This window comes from Desmodus rotundus, chromosome 5 (genome assembly GCF_022682495.2).
Source record: "Desmodus rotundus isolate HL8 chromosome 5, HLdesRot8A.1, whole genome shotgun sequence".
NCBI classification, from domain to species: Eukaryota; Metazoa; Chordata; class Mammalia; order Chiroptera; family Phyllostomidae; genus Desmodus; species Desmodus rotundus.
The window spans coordinates 128,385,275-128,403,194 of NC_071391.1; the positions used below are offsets into that span (position 1 = coordinate 128,385,275).

General features: G+C 38.6%; 1 protein-coding gene across 23 annotated transcripts in view; it reads right to left on the minus strand.

The window, feature by feature from the left end:
* NRXN1 (neurexin 1) overlaps window positions 1–17,920 on the minus strand; it is a 1,071,808-nt gene that overhangs the window by 558,932 nt on the left and 494,956 nt on the right. For all 23 annotated transcript variants that reach the window (XM_024552822.4, XM_024552821.4, XM_045189458.3 and 20 more), the window contains one exon: window positions 5,744–5,866. In XM_024552822.4, coding sequence (XP_024408590.1) covers window positions 5,744–5,866 — 123 coding nt within the window. The remainder of the gene's footprint in view (window positions 1–5,743; window positions 5,867–17,920) is intronic.

A 17,920-nucleotide genomic window follows, 5' to 3' on the forward strand; every position in this document is an offset into this window, starting at 1 on the left:
ACCGATACAAGTCATGTACAACTTTGAGAACACCGGTAAAATTAGACCACATTATCAAAGATAAAATCGGGGTCTTTAAACACTTGAATATGAAGCTTGGTTGCAGATTTCCATCCTGGTTCACTGTGCGTCAGGCCCACCCTCCTCCTCTACCACATCTCTTTGTCAACCCCACTGAAGGCCAAACAGGTCCCAATTCACCTACAGAGTGATAATTGTACCTACCTGCATGGTTGAAGATAAAACAAATTTAAAAAAAAAGATGTAAACTTGTTTTCTACAGCACAGCATAAACTACTTTATCATTGCTAGTGATTCACTCCCAGCATCTTGTTCTTGTCTAATTAAACTGTCATCCACTTTCTTCTGAAACTCAAAAAGGTTATTAAAATTGCAGTCAAATTCTTCTGGATACTAACTTACTACTCAATTTGGCATAATTGAAAAATTAATCAGCTTACCCTATCCTATCATCCGTGATATTAATGAAAATATTAATTAGAGCCAATCCCAGTATCAGCCCCTGAGAAAAGTCACTGGGCCTTCTTCGCAGGTGTAATGAGGATTGAGTAGTCACCTGTGCAGGCCTCCTTCAGCGAGTCTGACTGGTTTCCCTTTCTTTAGTCAAGACAGTAAAATATTAGATGGCATTTTAAGGAAATGCCTGTAAGTAAAATCTAAAAGGCATACTCTTTGTTGTGCAAGAAAAACTGTCTACATATTTAATTGACTCTGATGCTTATACACTGACCAGGGTAAACATCTCTCCCCTAATCTGAACTTGACTCTACTTACGTTTGACACATTTACTAGATCCTAGATCCTTGTAACAACTGTCCTGTCACCCTGGGCATGTTCTTTTTTCAGTCATTGGTTTGTTCCAATCACCTCTCAGCAAACATTCACACTTTTTTTTTTAAACAAAAAATACCACAGTTCTTAGTTGCCTGTCCTCCTTCTTCCTTCCGACTATGTCTCCTGGTTGCCTATCTGATGCAAAATATGATTAAATCCTTAGTGACTCTGCTTTCCTGGATGACACCATTTCTTCCTCCTCCTTCAGTTTTTCTTGTTCAATGACCTCTGCACTGCTCTGTGGGGAACTCTCCCTTTGGTAGCAAATAAAATTAGCCTTTAATAATATTCAAATATAAAGCTCTTAGAGATACCAGGAATGTTGAATCAACAAGCCGTAAAGAATGAAAAATATGCAAAGCTTAAAAATTACTTGGGATTTTCCATCTCTTTGTGTTGATTTTTATTTTTTTGGTGATATCAAAATCTGAGTTTTTACTTAGTGAACCCACCCCAATCCCGAAATTGTCCTGTTTCTTCTTGAAAGTTCTATTAATGAAACAATGGATAGAGAAGAAGTATCTAAAAAATATTTCTGATACTTGAAATTAAATATTACCCCAAATTGTCAAGTCCTTGGTAGCTCTGAAACAGTGAATCGCACTGTGTTTGGAGGACTGAGAAGTTCAGGGATAAAAATAGCACGTAATGTGTTTTCTTTCCTCAGAGGAATAGGATGTACATGCAGAGCATAAATAATAAAAAGGCAGTAAAACAGTGGTGGTGTGAGCAGGGCCCAGTTACAAGAAAGATCATTACGGCCCATGGCCAAGAGCCTGTTCTTTCTTTAATAAGCGTATATAAATTGCGCCGGCAGTAATGGCCGATACGCCTGCTCCAGAGAGAGAATTAGCACCTAAAAGCCATTATCCACTGCCTGAGAAAACATTAACAGCTGCCTTTTAAAAACTCTTTTTTCCTCAGAATTTATTTGAGTGTTTGATCCTCTGTCAGTAATGTAGCCACCTCTACTCTTGTATACATATATTGATTAAGACAAATAATTAAGGACATTGAAGGAGAAACATTTTTAAAGCTCCAACCATTTAAAAATCCATGGTCTCTTCCAGAGATTTAGTGGAAAGAGAATTTGAATTTAGCGAAATGCCTGTGATCAATGTGTCTGGGGTAAAGCAGACTGATGATAATTTCTGATAAAAAACACCCACCTGGATGGTGTGTTTGCATAAACATCCCAGTATCTAAATCAAATCTTTTTACCTGAACTGATAGCAAGATCAGCTACTTCAGGTTCAGCCTCACTCAGAGTTGGGTTAAATATCTGCTGTGGAACAAAATAACCCACCAGCCTTACAAGGGACCTGTAAGTTACTTTCAAGTGACTTGTTAATTCACTTAAAGTTACTGAGTGTGTGGTACAGGTAGGTACGTGTCTGATAATTTAAAAAATAGCAGTACAAGGAGTAGACACGGACCCTGTTTTCACAAAACTACGGCCCATTGGAAGGCAGACAAAAAGGTGTAAGAAAGTAATTAAATATATAATGACAACACTCAGAAAAATGTTAGGAATTTGATGAACAGGGTGTTGTGTTGGTAAATTGGAGTGGTGGGGAAGTACCTGAGTTGGTATTTAACTTAAATTTGAAGGATGAAAAACAAAAAAAAAAGAAAGAAAAAGAAAAAGCCATGGGCGACAGGGCCTGGGGAAAACCAAAAGAGAGAGAGAAAGTCATGCTAAGAACAGGAGAAGCTGACTCCAAGAAGGGCAGACAAATAGGCAAAAGCTCTCAGGAGCAAAGAGCTAGGGAGTGTGGCCAGAGGGTCAGGAGCAAGTGCGGCGAGGGCTCCCGTCAGAGGGAAAGGAGCGCGGGGACACACACGTCTCAGTGCCACCTGATTACACTGGGAGCTCTTGGAGGGTGTTAGACAAATGGAAGCCATGAGTCAGTGTGTGTGTGCTCACGTGCGGTGTGTGCGTGTACATGTGTGCACGTGTGTGCACATGGGTGTGCTTAATCTCTCTGGTGTGGGTACAACAGATTGGAGATGGTTTGGACCAGGGTGGTTCCAGCACAGGTGAAAAAACAGAAAGGACAAGATAAGAAACCTGTGCAGGTCCAACCTGCAGGGTTTACTGATGCTGCTGAGAACAGTGGAAAGGAGGGCGATGAGGAGGCTGGCTTCCAGGTTTGAGTCAAACTGTCCGGTGAAGGACGCATGCACTGACATGAACGCACACACAAAACACACCACTGCAGATTTTCCACGGACGGAGTGCTAAGTGGAAAGCCAAGGCCTCCCCATTTAGGGTCCCCATATATTTTATAGAACCTTTTCTCATCTGAGTCCTAAAAAATCCCTCCTTTCGGGGGCTTCTTTGCTGGAAATTGCTGTCCCCATCATCCTAGCTGAGGGTCAGACATTCCCAAGAATAGCCTGTGGATGGACTGTCCTGTGTTCAACAGATACTTAACATATGAAATAATATATTATATATATGCATATATGTGTGTATATATATACACACATATGTGTTGTGCGTACAGTGACTTAAAGATGTGGTCAAATGTACAGTTTTGCACAGAGAGTCTCTAGTGCTTTCCTTTTAAAAATGTTCCTGTGCAGTGATTTCTGATTTTTTGTAAAACCTAATGAGAAATCCCTATTGCTTTCCTGATTCACAGGTGGCTTCAAGTGGCCACTAGAGTGTTTGAAAAAAATTTCATCCTAAACTTAATCTTCAATGGCAAGTTTCCACTGCTTATCTTTGGAAACCTTTTCTAGCAATATCAATTGAGGCTGGCTTTTTTCATTATAACTTGGCTTTCATGAGGTCTTCGATAAAACGCCATCCCACAAATCGCCCTGATGAAAACTCACCAAGTAAAGGTAGATGACTATGGGAAAAAAAATGTCTTTAGCTCTGAGCAGCAAGAGGCTGAGAGTTGGGGGGAAAAAAGAGGTGGGGTGGAGTATTGGGAGAAAAATGCACAATTTAGGTGAATCATCAATGTTGACTTGGTCTGTACTCTGATATAATATTTATACTCTGAGAAAGTGCATGTTGGTTCCCACAATTGTTAAAAAAAATGTCGACTCCTACAGAGCAGAGGATAGAATCTAATTTCTCTCTAAGTCCTTGGCAATTTTGAGAAAGAGTAAACAGCTGGCTAAATTTACTAAAGTGATAGTTGATATTTTGTTCTTCCTTCAGTTCTAAGACGCTAACCAAGTCCCTTGGACTTTGCCTCAAAGTCTTTTTCTTGGCAGAAAGTGGAGCTGCTGGAAGACAAGGACTGTTCTAATCTTTCATTAAGGTCTGATTTTCAATGTGTTCCAAAAAGGAAAAAGGAGAGAGCACACTGCATTTGAGGACTGAGAGAGACAATGAGGAGGTTACCACTGACCAGGAAAAAGTTGGTGGGATTTAGGTGTACTGAGTACCAGCATCCGCTCTTTGGCAAGGTCTGGGAATTCAGACAGGGCCAGGGAGGTAAGCATTGGGAGACTGGGCCACTGCTCGTAGGCTGCAGGAGTCAGCAAAGACCAGTTGTCCATTCATTCAGAACAAAAGCAGCTGTGTTCTTGCAGTTCAAACAGTCAAAAAACCAAAAAGGACACCGAGGCTCTTTTCTCAGTTCTGTTAATCACATTTCAAAAAAACCTAAGCCGCTTAGACCTTAACTGCTCATTTCTACCCATCTTGACAAAATCCAAATTGTCCAAACCACCCATCTTCCTGGAACTGCCCCTGACTAAAACTAGCTGAACTTCAGCTTACACTTTGGCCAGAGCTCTGCAAAAGTCCTGCCTTCCTTCCATAGGTTCACATAGTTCCGTGCTCGGCAATTTTGAATAAAGACTTCTGCTCATGGTTCTCTGATTGATTTTTCTCCTTCAGAGAATAAAATGCCATATCATGGCAGTGGTTTCTCAGCAACAATCCATGGACCCACTGCATGAGAGCCCTCTAAAGAGATTTTTATGGGAAAAAATTAACTGTGCTCCCCCCAGACTCCTGCGGCGTCAGGCTAAGAATTGGTCCTTTTACAGCTCTTCAGATGATTCTGAAACAAAATGAAGTTGAACCCACATGTAGAAAAGAAATTTTGAAAAGCCAGTAAGGACTAATGAAATAATTACAAAGAGATCTATGAACTGGCAGGTTGCTTCATTTGAACCCAGGAATAATTCTCTCAAAAGTTAAAATGCCATACATGATATTTCCACAGTGATGGAATTGACTGATCTCTGATTATGAGAACTCCCTTTGGATGAGTGTAAAACAGACACTTATCCACTGAACAAGGACCATCTTTGCCTTGAACTAAAATAATTAACATGAAGATGTTCTCTAAAGAAGGAAAAAGGAGCCAATGTCCCAGCAGGTTGTGTGCTTGAAGTCATTTTCAACAGAGAGAGTCAAGGCCTACCAATTCCTCTTTCATTGGGTTCCCCTTATGTTCTCTGGGGTGGATTTTATATGGCTTGCCTTAGTTAGGAATCTACAAACCAGGGATTGAACTTGACATCCTTAAAGTTTAACCAATGGAATAAATGATAATAAATGATCTATTATAGCTTATAAGGAAAAAGCAGTTCACCTGACAGAGTTCCAACATATTTATCAGTTTCCTTGTTTCTTATATGAGGGAGAAACCCCGCAAAAAACGGGAATTATCTTCCAGAGGGTGGGCCCCTTGTAGTACAAGCTTCCCTTGCTGGGTGAGCGTACTAGGAACCCATCTGTATCAGTGTACCAGCCGGTGTTGTTGTGAGATGGGAAAACAACTGGAGAACCTCATGGAGGTTCTTTAAAAAATTAAGAATAAAGCTACCATATGATCCAGCAAAGTCACCTGCAAGAAATGGGGAAGTTTATAGCATCAGTAAAAGAGAGGGCTATGGGGACAGTGGGGTTTACCTGTCATGGCTTGTTGGTCATCCACCGTTAACTTTAAACTTTTTCCTCGACGGACCACACGCACTGTGTGCCATTCGTTATCATTGAGGTTATAGCCGGCAAAAAGGGTCTCGGGACCTTTGCCTGTAGAATATGCCAAACAGTCATTATGGACACTCAGAATCAGTCAAGCAAATGAACCTCACAGAGAGTGAGAGAAAGTGACAAAGAAAGGGGGAAAGCTAGGGAGAAGGAGGAGAGAGAAGAGAAAGAGAAATGCGAGAGTTAAGAGAGAAAGGAGAGAGAAGGGAAGGGAAGGGAAGGGAAGGGAAGGGAAGGGAAGGGAAGGGAAGGGAAGGGAAGGGAAGAGAGAAAGAAGAGAAGGGAAGAGAAGGAAGAGAAGAGAAGGGACTGGCTGGATCAATTTTCAAGCCCATTAGAGTCATAGCAAGCAAGGAAAATGACAAGTTAACAGACATTTTGGTGTGACACTTGAAGGAGAGTCTTTAACATTATGCATTGATCTAACACAAGCAAATGAACCTGTTGTCATAAATAGGCACAGTCAATACAGCACTGGGAAGTCTCCTACATTTACACACACTTTACCCCCTTGAAAGAGTTCCCTGATTTTTTGCAGCTATCACTCCCTTGCTAACGTAGCAGCTAGTAATCATGTGACCTCTGACTCTGGGAGAGATTTGACTGTAGGTCATTAGCTAACCATTTCCAGTGAGTGGCCCTTGGCTGGATTAGCCTCTGGAGAGGAGGATGCTCTGGGTACTATATTGTGTGAGGGTGGCTCTTCACTCTGACCTCATGTACCTCCAATGTCCACCAAGTTCTTACATTTATGAAATGTTGTGTCTAAAAACTAACTCCAGTGGAGGCACAGAAAATGAGTGTAGGTAAAATAACGACCCTTAAAGAAAGGGAAAAAAAACAGAAGTCACAGCCAAAAAAGGGCCAACTATTGAGTGGGAAAGGGAAAAAAGTGATATTAAACAGCAGTAGAGGGTAGGGATTCCCCAGGGTAAGGACCAAAAGAAAGAGGGCAGAAGTGTAACCAAGAAAGTAACTGCCAGTGAATACATGGTGGTTTAAATTCCTTAGATAAATGAATTTAAATTTGCTTAGAACAGATTAGCTCAGAAAGCTGTTGTGTAAAATTATCAAAAGGAGACCTGGCTGGTGTGGCTCAGTGGACTGAGTGCTGGCCTGTGAACCAGAGTCACCAGTTTGAATTTCTAGTCAGGGCACATGCCTGGGTTGAGGGCCAGGTCCCCAGTAGGGGGTATGAGAGGCAACCATTGATGTTTCTCTCCCTCTCTTTCTTCCTGCTCCCCTCTCTAAAAAAAAATACATAAAAATCTTTAAAAAATATATATATATGAACATAGTGAAAGGACAAAGTTAGATAAATGTCCCTCTTCCACTCAAAAACAAAGCAAGGGAAAACAGCCTTTTAGGTTAACGAGAAAAATTTTATAGGAAAACAAGCATTTCCACTAATATGACATTATGATTCACTGAGAAAAATAATGAAAAGTTTTTAAAGATCATTATTCGGTCATTTAAAGATCCATATTTGGTGATGGATTTAGATTTTGTAAGTAATGGAATTACCAGCCCGTTAAAATAAGGAAATACATGATGTCATTGAGTTTAATGACTTTCAGCTGGTTCAGGGTCAGGATGTGCTTCACAATTCCTTCAGCTAAATTCTACCAACACAACCAACCAATGTCCAAGGAGCACAGGAGGACATACCAAAATGCCGATGAGGAGAGAAAACAAAAGAGGGAGCATGCAGAAGAAACCTCAGCAGTCAGTCTGACAAGGGATCATTCGTTGTTCACCTTCAGTACTTCGGGCTAGTCACCCAGCTCCCTGATTTCTCTCCTAGGGTGTTCCTCATGATACATGTTCTGTATTCCTTGGTTAGAGTTTCTCTGGAGCTTAAAACAAGCCAGTGACATAAGCTAAATTTTGCAGGATGAACTTCTCATGTCTTTAAATAGGGCCATCATGAAGATTAGAAATCATCTCTTGTTGCTTCTTTAGAAAAGTTAAATTCATCCTGGTAGAACAGTTTTAAGAGATTTATCACTAAATAACTAGAGAAAGCCTGATAGTTCACCAACTACAAAAATGCTTTCAGACCAAATGTTGAAAGCAAGTTCCAGGATCAAAGGAACTCTTTCTAGTTTCAATAGTGAAGAAAGAAGTGTTTAATAACTCTGCAGAATCTTGGCATCCTACTGGCAGCAGGGGTCATTCTTAGTTTTGATCTTTGAAAAGAGAATATATCATTTTAAAGCTATTTTTATAGTGGAGATCTTTTTTTTTTCCTTTAGAAATGTGAGCTTTTGAAGCAGCTTCACTCCTGCTCTCTTAATTTTAAAAGTGTTTTGTCCAGGAAAAAAAAGCATAAGGGTGATATCATCATGATACCCCATCCTGGGCTCGATCTTGCAGTAAAGTCATAATGCCTAATCTGTGAAACAACTATTTCCATAACAACAGGCACAAAATCCAATTAAAAATAACCCTTTGGTTCATAAAAATCTCTGTGGGCCAACTTCAATCTCCTTTCTTGCATTATTAAAAACATGAAGAGATTGATTTTAGAAGACAAGGCTTTTAAAAATGCACTTAATATTCTCAGTTCAAAACAACATTATCTATGCAACATGAAGTGTAATAAAGAGTGCACTGGACAGGGAGGTAAGACTTGTGTTTGCCATCCTTGATTTGCTAATGGAAAAAAAAAATGGGGGCTGGGAAATGCTTACTATGTTCCAGGCACTTTATCTGTTAACTTCCATCATCTTTGCATTATTAGCATTTTACAAATGTGGGACTGAGAGCCTAGAAAACTAGAACTATGTGTCTCAAGGTCATAACAGCTAAAATGTGATGGAAAAGTCTTCCAACCCAGACTGACCTACTCAAAGTCGGCATGCTTTCCCTTGAATTATCCTGCCCTCCAGCTATGTGAACTCTGGCTAGCAACTTAAAATTATGGTTTCCCTACATCTGAACGAAGGGCGTGGAAATTTTTCCCCCTGTCATGACAGCCAGCTTGCTCTACAGAATGATGACGATGGTGGGGGATGTTACCCTCTGTATAAGAAGTCACGGTGGAAGAACAGTCCTAATAATGCATTGTGCCTCCACCGAAGAATACTGAAATGGCTGGTATTAAAGGCATGATATAGAGAAAGAGCCATCAGTTTGGGGCATGATCCATTTGTGATCAGCAATCCAGCAATCTGCTAACAGCTTCAGCTTCTGGTGGTCTTGACACCCCCACTTATCAAGTGAGGAGATAGTCTGGCTGATGTTTACTGTGCCTTTGAGCTCTCACATTCTCAGACATTTAAAACACATGGAACTGGTAAAGAAAGGTGCTTAACTTTTGAAATTTTGAGATTGAGAGTCATCTGTCCTCTTATTTAGGTTTGAATGGAAACATTATAGTCATTCAAGCCAATAATAATCTGAACTCCTTTTGAGATGTCTTTTTCCTTTGGGGTTTGATTATCAAAACATGTCTCATTAGTAGTACTATCTTTCTCCAAGCATTAATGTGTTATGGACCAAATGTTAACATGTTGAAGTGCTAGCCGCTAAGGTGATGGTATTACCTTTGTGAGGTAATTAGGTTTAAGTGAGGAACCCCCAAGATGAAATTGGTACCCCTATAAGAACAGGAAGAGACATTGGAGTTCTTTCTCTCCACCACGTGACCATACAACAACAAAGTAGCCATCTGCAAGCCGGGATCAGAGATCTCACCAAGAACCAAACCTGCCCGCAACTTGACCTTGGACTTCTAAGCTTCCAGAACTATAAAAAAATAAACATCTGTGGTTTAAGTACCCAATCCATGGTATTTTGTTATAGCAGCCCAAGAGGATTAAGATAGTGGGTGATATTTTAAAGATTTTAAGGAAAGTTTATAGCATTGTTTTTACTTTAAAGATAATTATTCCATGTGTTTTGTAGGAAGTTACAACTTATATGTAATTTTACACTTGATTCTTCCTATGATCTACTGTTTAAGCCATAGAAAAATTGTTTTTCCACTATTGAGTTTAAAAAGCTGACTTAGGAAGGCTGAGTATGTTATTATAAGTCTCAGGGGCAGTAACAAGTGGGTGAGATTTTCCTTCTCCATTCCATAGTCCCTTCCACAGCCCCCCAAGTAATATGCAGATAGTAAAAGTATATGCGAATGAATGCCCCACAGGTAATATTTCCCAGACTGGATCACAATTCAGCTCTATAGGCTAATGTTATTTTAAAGGATTTTAGGATAGAGGGGCATGAGAAGTATAGAAATTCGGAGACACCTACAAACAAAAATCCTGAAGTACGAAATGGCTAGTTGAAGCTCCTCTGGCCACAACTACTTAGCTGTGGAGTCCAGGTATCCACACTGTCAGTCTGCCGCCCATGATATTATACTGAACTCAAGTGACTTTTCAGAGAACATCAGCATCTGAGTCTACAGTTTGGTCCATGATCACTGTTTGAAAGGCATCAAAGCTGAAAACCAAGCAAGAATTCATGGGGCTTAGTAACTGTGCTGATCTCTTCAAAAGTTAAAGCCGTGGTGTGACTGTTCTCTGGTCAGGGGTAGTCACTGGGTTTTCTGGTGACTCTGTGCCCCAAATAATTAACTACAGATGGAAGCAGACACAATAAATTTCAGATTTCCTCAACCGTTCAAGCTGTCTTTTTTAAACTACCTATTTATAAATTCCAGGTGGCTCTAAGATTTCACCCTGCAGAGGATTTGGAGATAACCCCAACTTATGGTATAGGACAGAGAGGAAGGGGTGGCAAGGAGTCAGAGATCACCAGTTAGCAGAACAAATTCTTCTTTGAAATCTGTTACTCTTGCCGAACATTGATTTTTACCATAAAGAAATACACTTATAAGATGGTAGCTGTTTGGGGCCAGATTAGTACCCATATTTGCTAATTACTTTTCCTCGCCATTTTCACTATGGGATCAGATGGTGGTGAACATTGGACTTTGTCCCTGTCTGTCATCACCTTAGTCACCTTAAGTAAGTCATTTATCTTCCATGTGACTCATATTTTTATCTGTAAAATGAGGATGCTGGAAAAGAACATATCATCTCCTATAGCCAACTTTAAATTGTCATTCTTAGAAGGACCATAACTACTCTCTACTGTTTTCCCATCTTATGGCTACACGAAAGAGTGCAATATTAAGGCGAAGTTCTCTAAATGTATAAAATGTTCAATATTATCATTATTATTATTATTGTTAATTTCATTTTTGCTTTGACACGGGTAAGTGGGGAGCAGGGAGAACTTTAAGGATAATTATTTTAGACCAATTACTAAATTCCAATGAAACCAGTAATACAATATTGAAGTGTTTTTTAAAAAAAATCTGTTTCTTAATTTATATAGTCAAGTTTCAAAGGAGGAAACTACTTTCTCCTCTTGGTGTCCCTCATAGAGCACAGCACTAAATAATCAATAACTGATCAGACAGGAGCAGCAAATACACCATTCTGTGCACCACGATATGCCTGTGCTTCAGGGACAAGTTCACTTAGAAAACGAAATCACTGGTCAGAAGGCTGTGTGGTGAGACAATGAAACCATCTTTCAGGAACCCTTTCTCCAGCTGTGGTAAATTATTCTTTTCCCCTGTGCAGATAATCAGGTCGGGTGGGCAGTGTTGGAAGCTCCGGCCCAGTGTCTTAAGTTTCCCTTACTCAGAACAAATATTGTACAATGTGAAAATCAGAGCCAAACGGGGTCAGTGGTTTTATTATTCTTTTTAAAGCGGTGGAATCCTCCCTCCCCTGTAATCTTGCATAGGGAATATAAAACCATATCAAGGAAGAGCTGCCCCATTGTTAAAAAGCAAGCTGGGGTGCCCAGGCATCACCCAGAACCCCGGGTTCCACACAGCCTCCAGGGGGCTCGTTACTCTCCTTAAAAAGGATGATTTTCTTTATCAGAATATTCCAGTAAAGGCTTTTAGGAATATCTTTTACAAGTAATCCTTTGTTTTTGAAATTAGATTTGATTTACAAAAAAAAATGCTTTGTGGTTTATGAATTAAAAACCTATTCTACCAGGGCATCATTTATTATGTATTACAAGGTCCAGGGGTATTCAAAGCTACCATTTTTTGCCTGTCTGCATTATCAGCCCTTTAGCCTGCATTCTTAACACAGCCTTACTTACAAAGCCCACATTCGTAGGCTCTCCTGAAGATTTTGAAGGTCGTTTCCTCTTGTATCATGTGAGTTATGGAACAGATTGCCTTTCCTTATCTCGATCCATGGGGAAACCAAGATGTAGGATATGCACACAATGGTAGCTGCTTGATTCTTTTCTTTCCTTTAGAAAAAAGTTTTTATAAGCTCCTTTAGAAAAATTCTTTTTTTGTATATTGGCTTATCTCCCCAATTATTCAAAATTCCTTTTGTGAGTCACTGTAAATTCTATTTAAACATATTGAGCATAGATAGATAAGTGAATTTAATGAAGAAAAGAATATCTTCCAAAGGATGTACAAATAATCGATTTGTCTCATGTTACAGATAACTCATGGGAGATTAGTTGATATGTACATATATCTATATCTATGTATCTGTCTATATCAACTAGTTCATATGTGTGTGTGTGTGTGTATGTATCCAAAAAGTTTAAACAAGCCTTTATTTACCAATTTCAGGTTTGTTTGCAAATATATTTTCAATTCATTTTCATATTATGGAAAAACTTAATTTATATACCCATATGTATAATTGGAACCAAAATTACATATGACAAGATATATATAATACTAACTTTGGATCCTCTTTGGAAGAAAGCCTTGTATGCAAACATCTTACGAACTACTTGTACTGGGCTTTGAATGTGGAAAGAAATAGTAAAGAGCATAGACAAGACTAAAACAAAGCCAAGAAATCTGTGAAGCAGTGTGATGAACGATGTCTAGTGGACTAAAATGACAATGGAACTGAAAGCTAGATGCCTTGAGAAAATCAATCTCGTGCCAGTTATCTTTTGATTTGGGGAACAGTGAGACTGCGCTGCGAAGCCGGAACTCACGGCGCACCCTGTTGGCAGTAATCTGCCTCTGCTGCTGCATTTCAGAGACGTTAAATATATATGGACCGTCTGTGTGTGTCCAGGGCCTTATCTCTTAGTACAGTGCACACCGATTGGTTCTGAACTTCCTTTCCAGGGCCTTAAACATCAGATGCAAGTACTTTCTCATTTATAACTCTGTCCAGTTATGTGAGTGGTTAGTCTGCTTGCTGTGCATTAAACCATTGAGCATAAAGATTTCGATGGCTGCTCGGCAAAGCCATAGCCCACCATAACGCACAGGTGATAGGCAGGTCAGACGCCACTTAGTTTGCCTGCTAGAAATGATTCATGCATTATCTCCATTTTATTAAGAACAGGCGGTGTCTTTCTAATCACAGTTATCTGGTCTAAAGTTGAGCATCATGTGAAAGTGGATTCTAAAGTTTCCATAGTTATGCTATACATTTTTTTAAAAGACCAGCATTGACATATATATATATATATGTAATATATATAATATATACTATATATAAATTCTATATTTAAGCATGACAGTTCAATGTTTTTTAGATTAAACTGCCTATAACACCCAGTAATTGAGTTACATAAAATTATGAAATTTTAAAATGGAATGGCCCATGGTATGTCTGTTGTTTATCCCATTTAACTACTTATACATTCTGTGCTATGCATCGCCCGTATCCTGTTAATTTAGTTTAACAATTATTTTGTGCCAAACAGTGATCTCAGCATTAGGGATGTTCTAGCTTAGATTCTTAAGGTGTTTAAATCCTAATAAATCATGGGTCAAACATTTTTCTTTCTGCAATGGGCTGGACTGTAAATATATTGGCTTTGCAATTCCTCAGCCTTGCTGTTGCGGTGTACGAGCAGCCCCAGACTATAGCAAACAGATGGGTGGGGCTTTGTTTCAATACAACTACTTATTTAAACAAGCAGTCGGCCTGTGGGCTGTAGCTTCCGGGCCCCTGTAAGATACACATACATAAACAGACAATTTACGTTTCCCGTTCTCATAAACTTTTACACTGAGTACAAAGAAATAAATAACAGAAAAGTACTGAAGAACTTGAGTCAGGAGACCTGAGTCACCATTAAGTCAAGCACAGACCTAATTATGTTTAGCTAGTCTAATTCCACTGGGCTTAGTCTGAGTTTTCTTATCTGTAAAACAACAGCAACAGCAAAAACCAAAATCAATTTACGAAGGTTTTAAATGGCATAAGCCAATTGCAAAATCCCTCCAAAATCTAGTCGCCTTTCCTGTTCTGAAATTTTAGAATCACAGCGTTTACTAAAATGGGTGATATTTGTGTGTATACATACAATTAGGTGTATGCGTATCTGTACCAACTTTCCCTGGGACCAAGAAGTATTATGTGACAGCTGATGTGGAGCACAATGGCCTCCCCTGGGAGGCAGAGAACAAGCCTGTCATTGTGACAATAATGGGAGGAGAGAAAAGCCAGCAGAAACAGAAGCAAAAGTCACCCTGCCTGACGCCTGAGTCACGGTTCCTGGCAGCCGCACTTCCTCCCTGTAAGTGACAAGAGGTCATGCTTCTCAGGTGGCAGTTATGACACCTGCAGCCTGCCATTACTTTCCTGTTTTAAAACAATTACTTTAAAAACTATTATCACCTTGGCTGTACAAAGAAGTGGAGAAGTGGAGAGTAACTAAATGTTTCAATTTTATCTCTCTCAATTTCTATGTAATGAACTGGGAACAAAATTCTTTTGTTTTTATTTTTCACCTGAGTCAACTAGGACATTTAATTACAAATTCAAATTAGACACGTGTAAATGGCACTTCCAGATTCTTCTTTTTCTAGTCATTAATATTACTAGGGGAAGGACCGGCTCAATGATTTGAGAACCCAGTGTGAAATGAAATACAGAATTTCAGGACACCCACAGCAGAGCCTTAATTCAAGCACAGGCCCTTCCAACATGAAGCCCTGGGAGACCATACAAGTTGCAAGCTGTTGAAGCCAGCCCCGATTAGGCTTATAAACTATGTGCTTATTTATTTTTAAAGTTTCCTTTAATTAACTGTGTATTCAAGAATGTGCAAAGCTGGAGGCAAACACACTTCATTTTTCCATGTAAGAGGTGCAGGTGAGTCGCCTTCCTCATACCGCCTGCACTCACTGACAAGGCCTCTGGGGTATCAGAGAAGCTGTCTCAGAGCTGTCGTGCTGGCTGGGCCTAGTGCCAATCAGGACCTGGGTTTGGTGACAGACCAATCACCCTAACGACCTTGAAGCTGAATTACTGGGCCATGTAACTCCTCCCTCTTCTCCTCTATCCATCCTCAGCTCTCCTCAATTAAGCTATGGATACATCCTTGAGAACTATTCAGAGTAGCTTTATAAAGAACTATTTGCCTTTTCTGTACAAGCAAAGAGACATTAATAGAATCTTAAGGACAGGGAAATTTCTCTATACTAACAATATTAGAAAGGCCCCTTCCCAATTAAAAAATACTTTGAGGAAATAATATAAAGTCATGGCATGAAGCTTGGAGATGTTTAGTTTTCAAAAATGAAAAGGCATTTGGTAAACTTTTAAAATCCACTGGAGACATGAAGGAGTTATATGCTAATTAATTACACTGTATTTGTTTTGCTTGGATTGTTTTTTAAATCTTTGTTTTTTAAACTTTCTAAAATGTGTGTATCTTGGCCCACTACATGTGTCTAGACTCACTGACTGTCTGGGTTTTTATCCAGTTTCTACAAGTCACTAGCGGTGTGACCTTGGGTAAACTAAGTGCTTGGTGTCTCGCATATTCTTATCTGTAAAATAAGCTACGGAAATATTTTACAGTACCAACTTCATGCATTTTGATCACTTAGAACAATATCTGAAATGTGGTAAGGCCTCAGTCATCTAATGATAATAATAACTATTATTATAGTGTTATGATGTCACTGTCTTCCCTCAGTGGGTTTAAACCTCCTAGAAAATATTCTGTGTCTTAGAGTTCAGTGCCGAGAACATCATAGCCAGTCACCAAATATTTATTGATTGGGTATATTTGTTTAGATTTTGTTAGATTGTTTTTATGGTAGATGAAAAAGCAATCTCCTGATATTTAATTAAACCAAGTAGTTAATGAAAAGTAATTCCATTAACTTTTAATGCCTACATTCACAAGGAAGTGTCAATAAATAGAGAGCTTCATCCTTTGTTTTCATGTTTGGCAGCATAGAATCTGGTTAGTCATACAGGTGGAGAACTTGGGTAACTTACTGTTATCTGGCCAATTATTTGGACAGCTTTTTGTTTGCTCAGTTCCCTTGAAAACAAATTTAATGATGTGTTGAGCCCAGAGAGCAAAATGACCTAAGGCCAGCAGTCAGTAACTTCCAAGGGCAAAGTAAATAGTTGGCTTAGAATTTGGGGAATTCAAGACATAATGAGTATTTAATTATAAGAAATCATGGATCTTGCCTCCAAAAGGGTTTGACCTTGGAGTGCTGCAAGAAACACCCCCCAGAGACTCCTTTGCCATGTCCTAACTCACACCAATCCCATTTTATTATCTACAAAATAAACTGCAGTATATGTAGCTGCCTCACCTCTCGCTCCAGCTGGCTAAATATCATCGCTGTAGTCAAATAAATAAACACGGTTTAAATCTTCTACTAAGAAACAGTTAGCCTTTACAGCTCTGACATTGATTGTACCCATTTATGACAGACCAGGATAGATATCTGATGTAAATAATTTTAAATGTGAAAAACAGACATTTTAAGAAATAAACTTTACCTTTTAAGAATTTAATTATATTTACAACACAGTAAAATGAACACAGATTATATAATTATATTGGTACAAGAATGTTTTAACATAGCTCTCTCTAAAACTAATCTAGCTTGACTGGCAAGTTTAGGAAAAAGCATAATAAAATAAACCTTGTATAATGAAAGGAAAAATTTGGACTGTGACTTTATTTTAAGCAAAAAAGTTCATTTCCAAGAAATGCTTATCACATCATAGGATAGCTTGCAGGTATAAAATGAAGTACTACACAGTCAATGTGCTTTTAATAAGCATTATAAGCTGAAAATGTATTCCAAGTTAGCATCGCATGAAAAGAATGAAACATATTGATTTATGTTATTTATTGAAACATATCTTATGCAGACCTCAATGCCAAGCTATCTGAATGAGGAGGAAGAAAGAACAGACAGACAGGTGCTGCGCATCTGGAAACTTCCAAATATTGTATCTGACATCCCATAAACAAAGCTATGATTATAGTCACAAAGGAAAAGACTATTTAATTATATATCATTTATCACCTGAATACACTATTGTAATAGTTATGGAATTTATTTTTATGAAAGGTTAAGAAGAATGTATATTTTTGCATAAAAATGTTTGTATAACTCAAGAAACAATGGCTTAACCAGTGTTTTGTTTTCCATATCTCTGTTAATGGACATGCCCCTGAATATCATGAATTGTAAGACTGAATTTTCAAAATTCAGCTGTCCCTCAATATTTTGGGGGTATTCTTGTATAAACCTTCTCCAAAAATAAGCATAGTAGAAAAAAATAAATCTAAGTTCTGGCTTTGTTAACTTTATTTGTTCTCTTCCTTTTTTTTTGCCACAGAGAAATCATTATAATGCCTGAAAATCTAGTTTTTGTTCTAAACATTGTGAACCTATTTTCTTTTTAAAGAAAACATTCTAAGGGCTATGATAAAGAATAGTTTGTCTTTCGAAGAACTGAACTGCAGCATCTCATTTGTTTTGATCTTTTTTTCTTTCTTTCATTAGCAATTGCCCCAGAGAAGGCTATGAACAAATAATGCATGATAATTTATTCATCCATCATGTAAAAATCAGAATGATAATAAACATTTTCCAGCAATGAAATTCTTTATTTTGAATTTTAATATTGTAATAACAGATAGTGCTAACTAAATTGCTGTCTTTTATCATTAGTTCATTTATCAGGCTGTTAGTCACTAACCTGAGTGCCATAATTCTTTTTGATCATTTATTTTAGTAATTGGAAAAATATGGATATCATTTCTTCATTTCAAGTTCTCTTTGAATCAGTC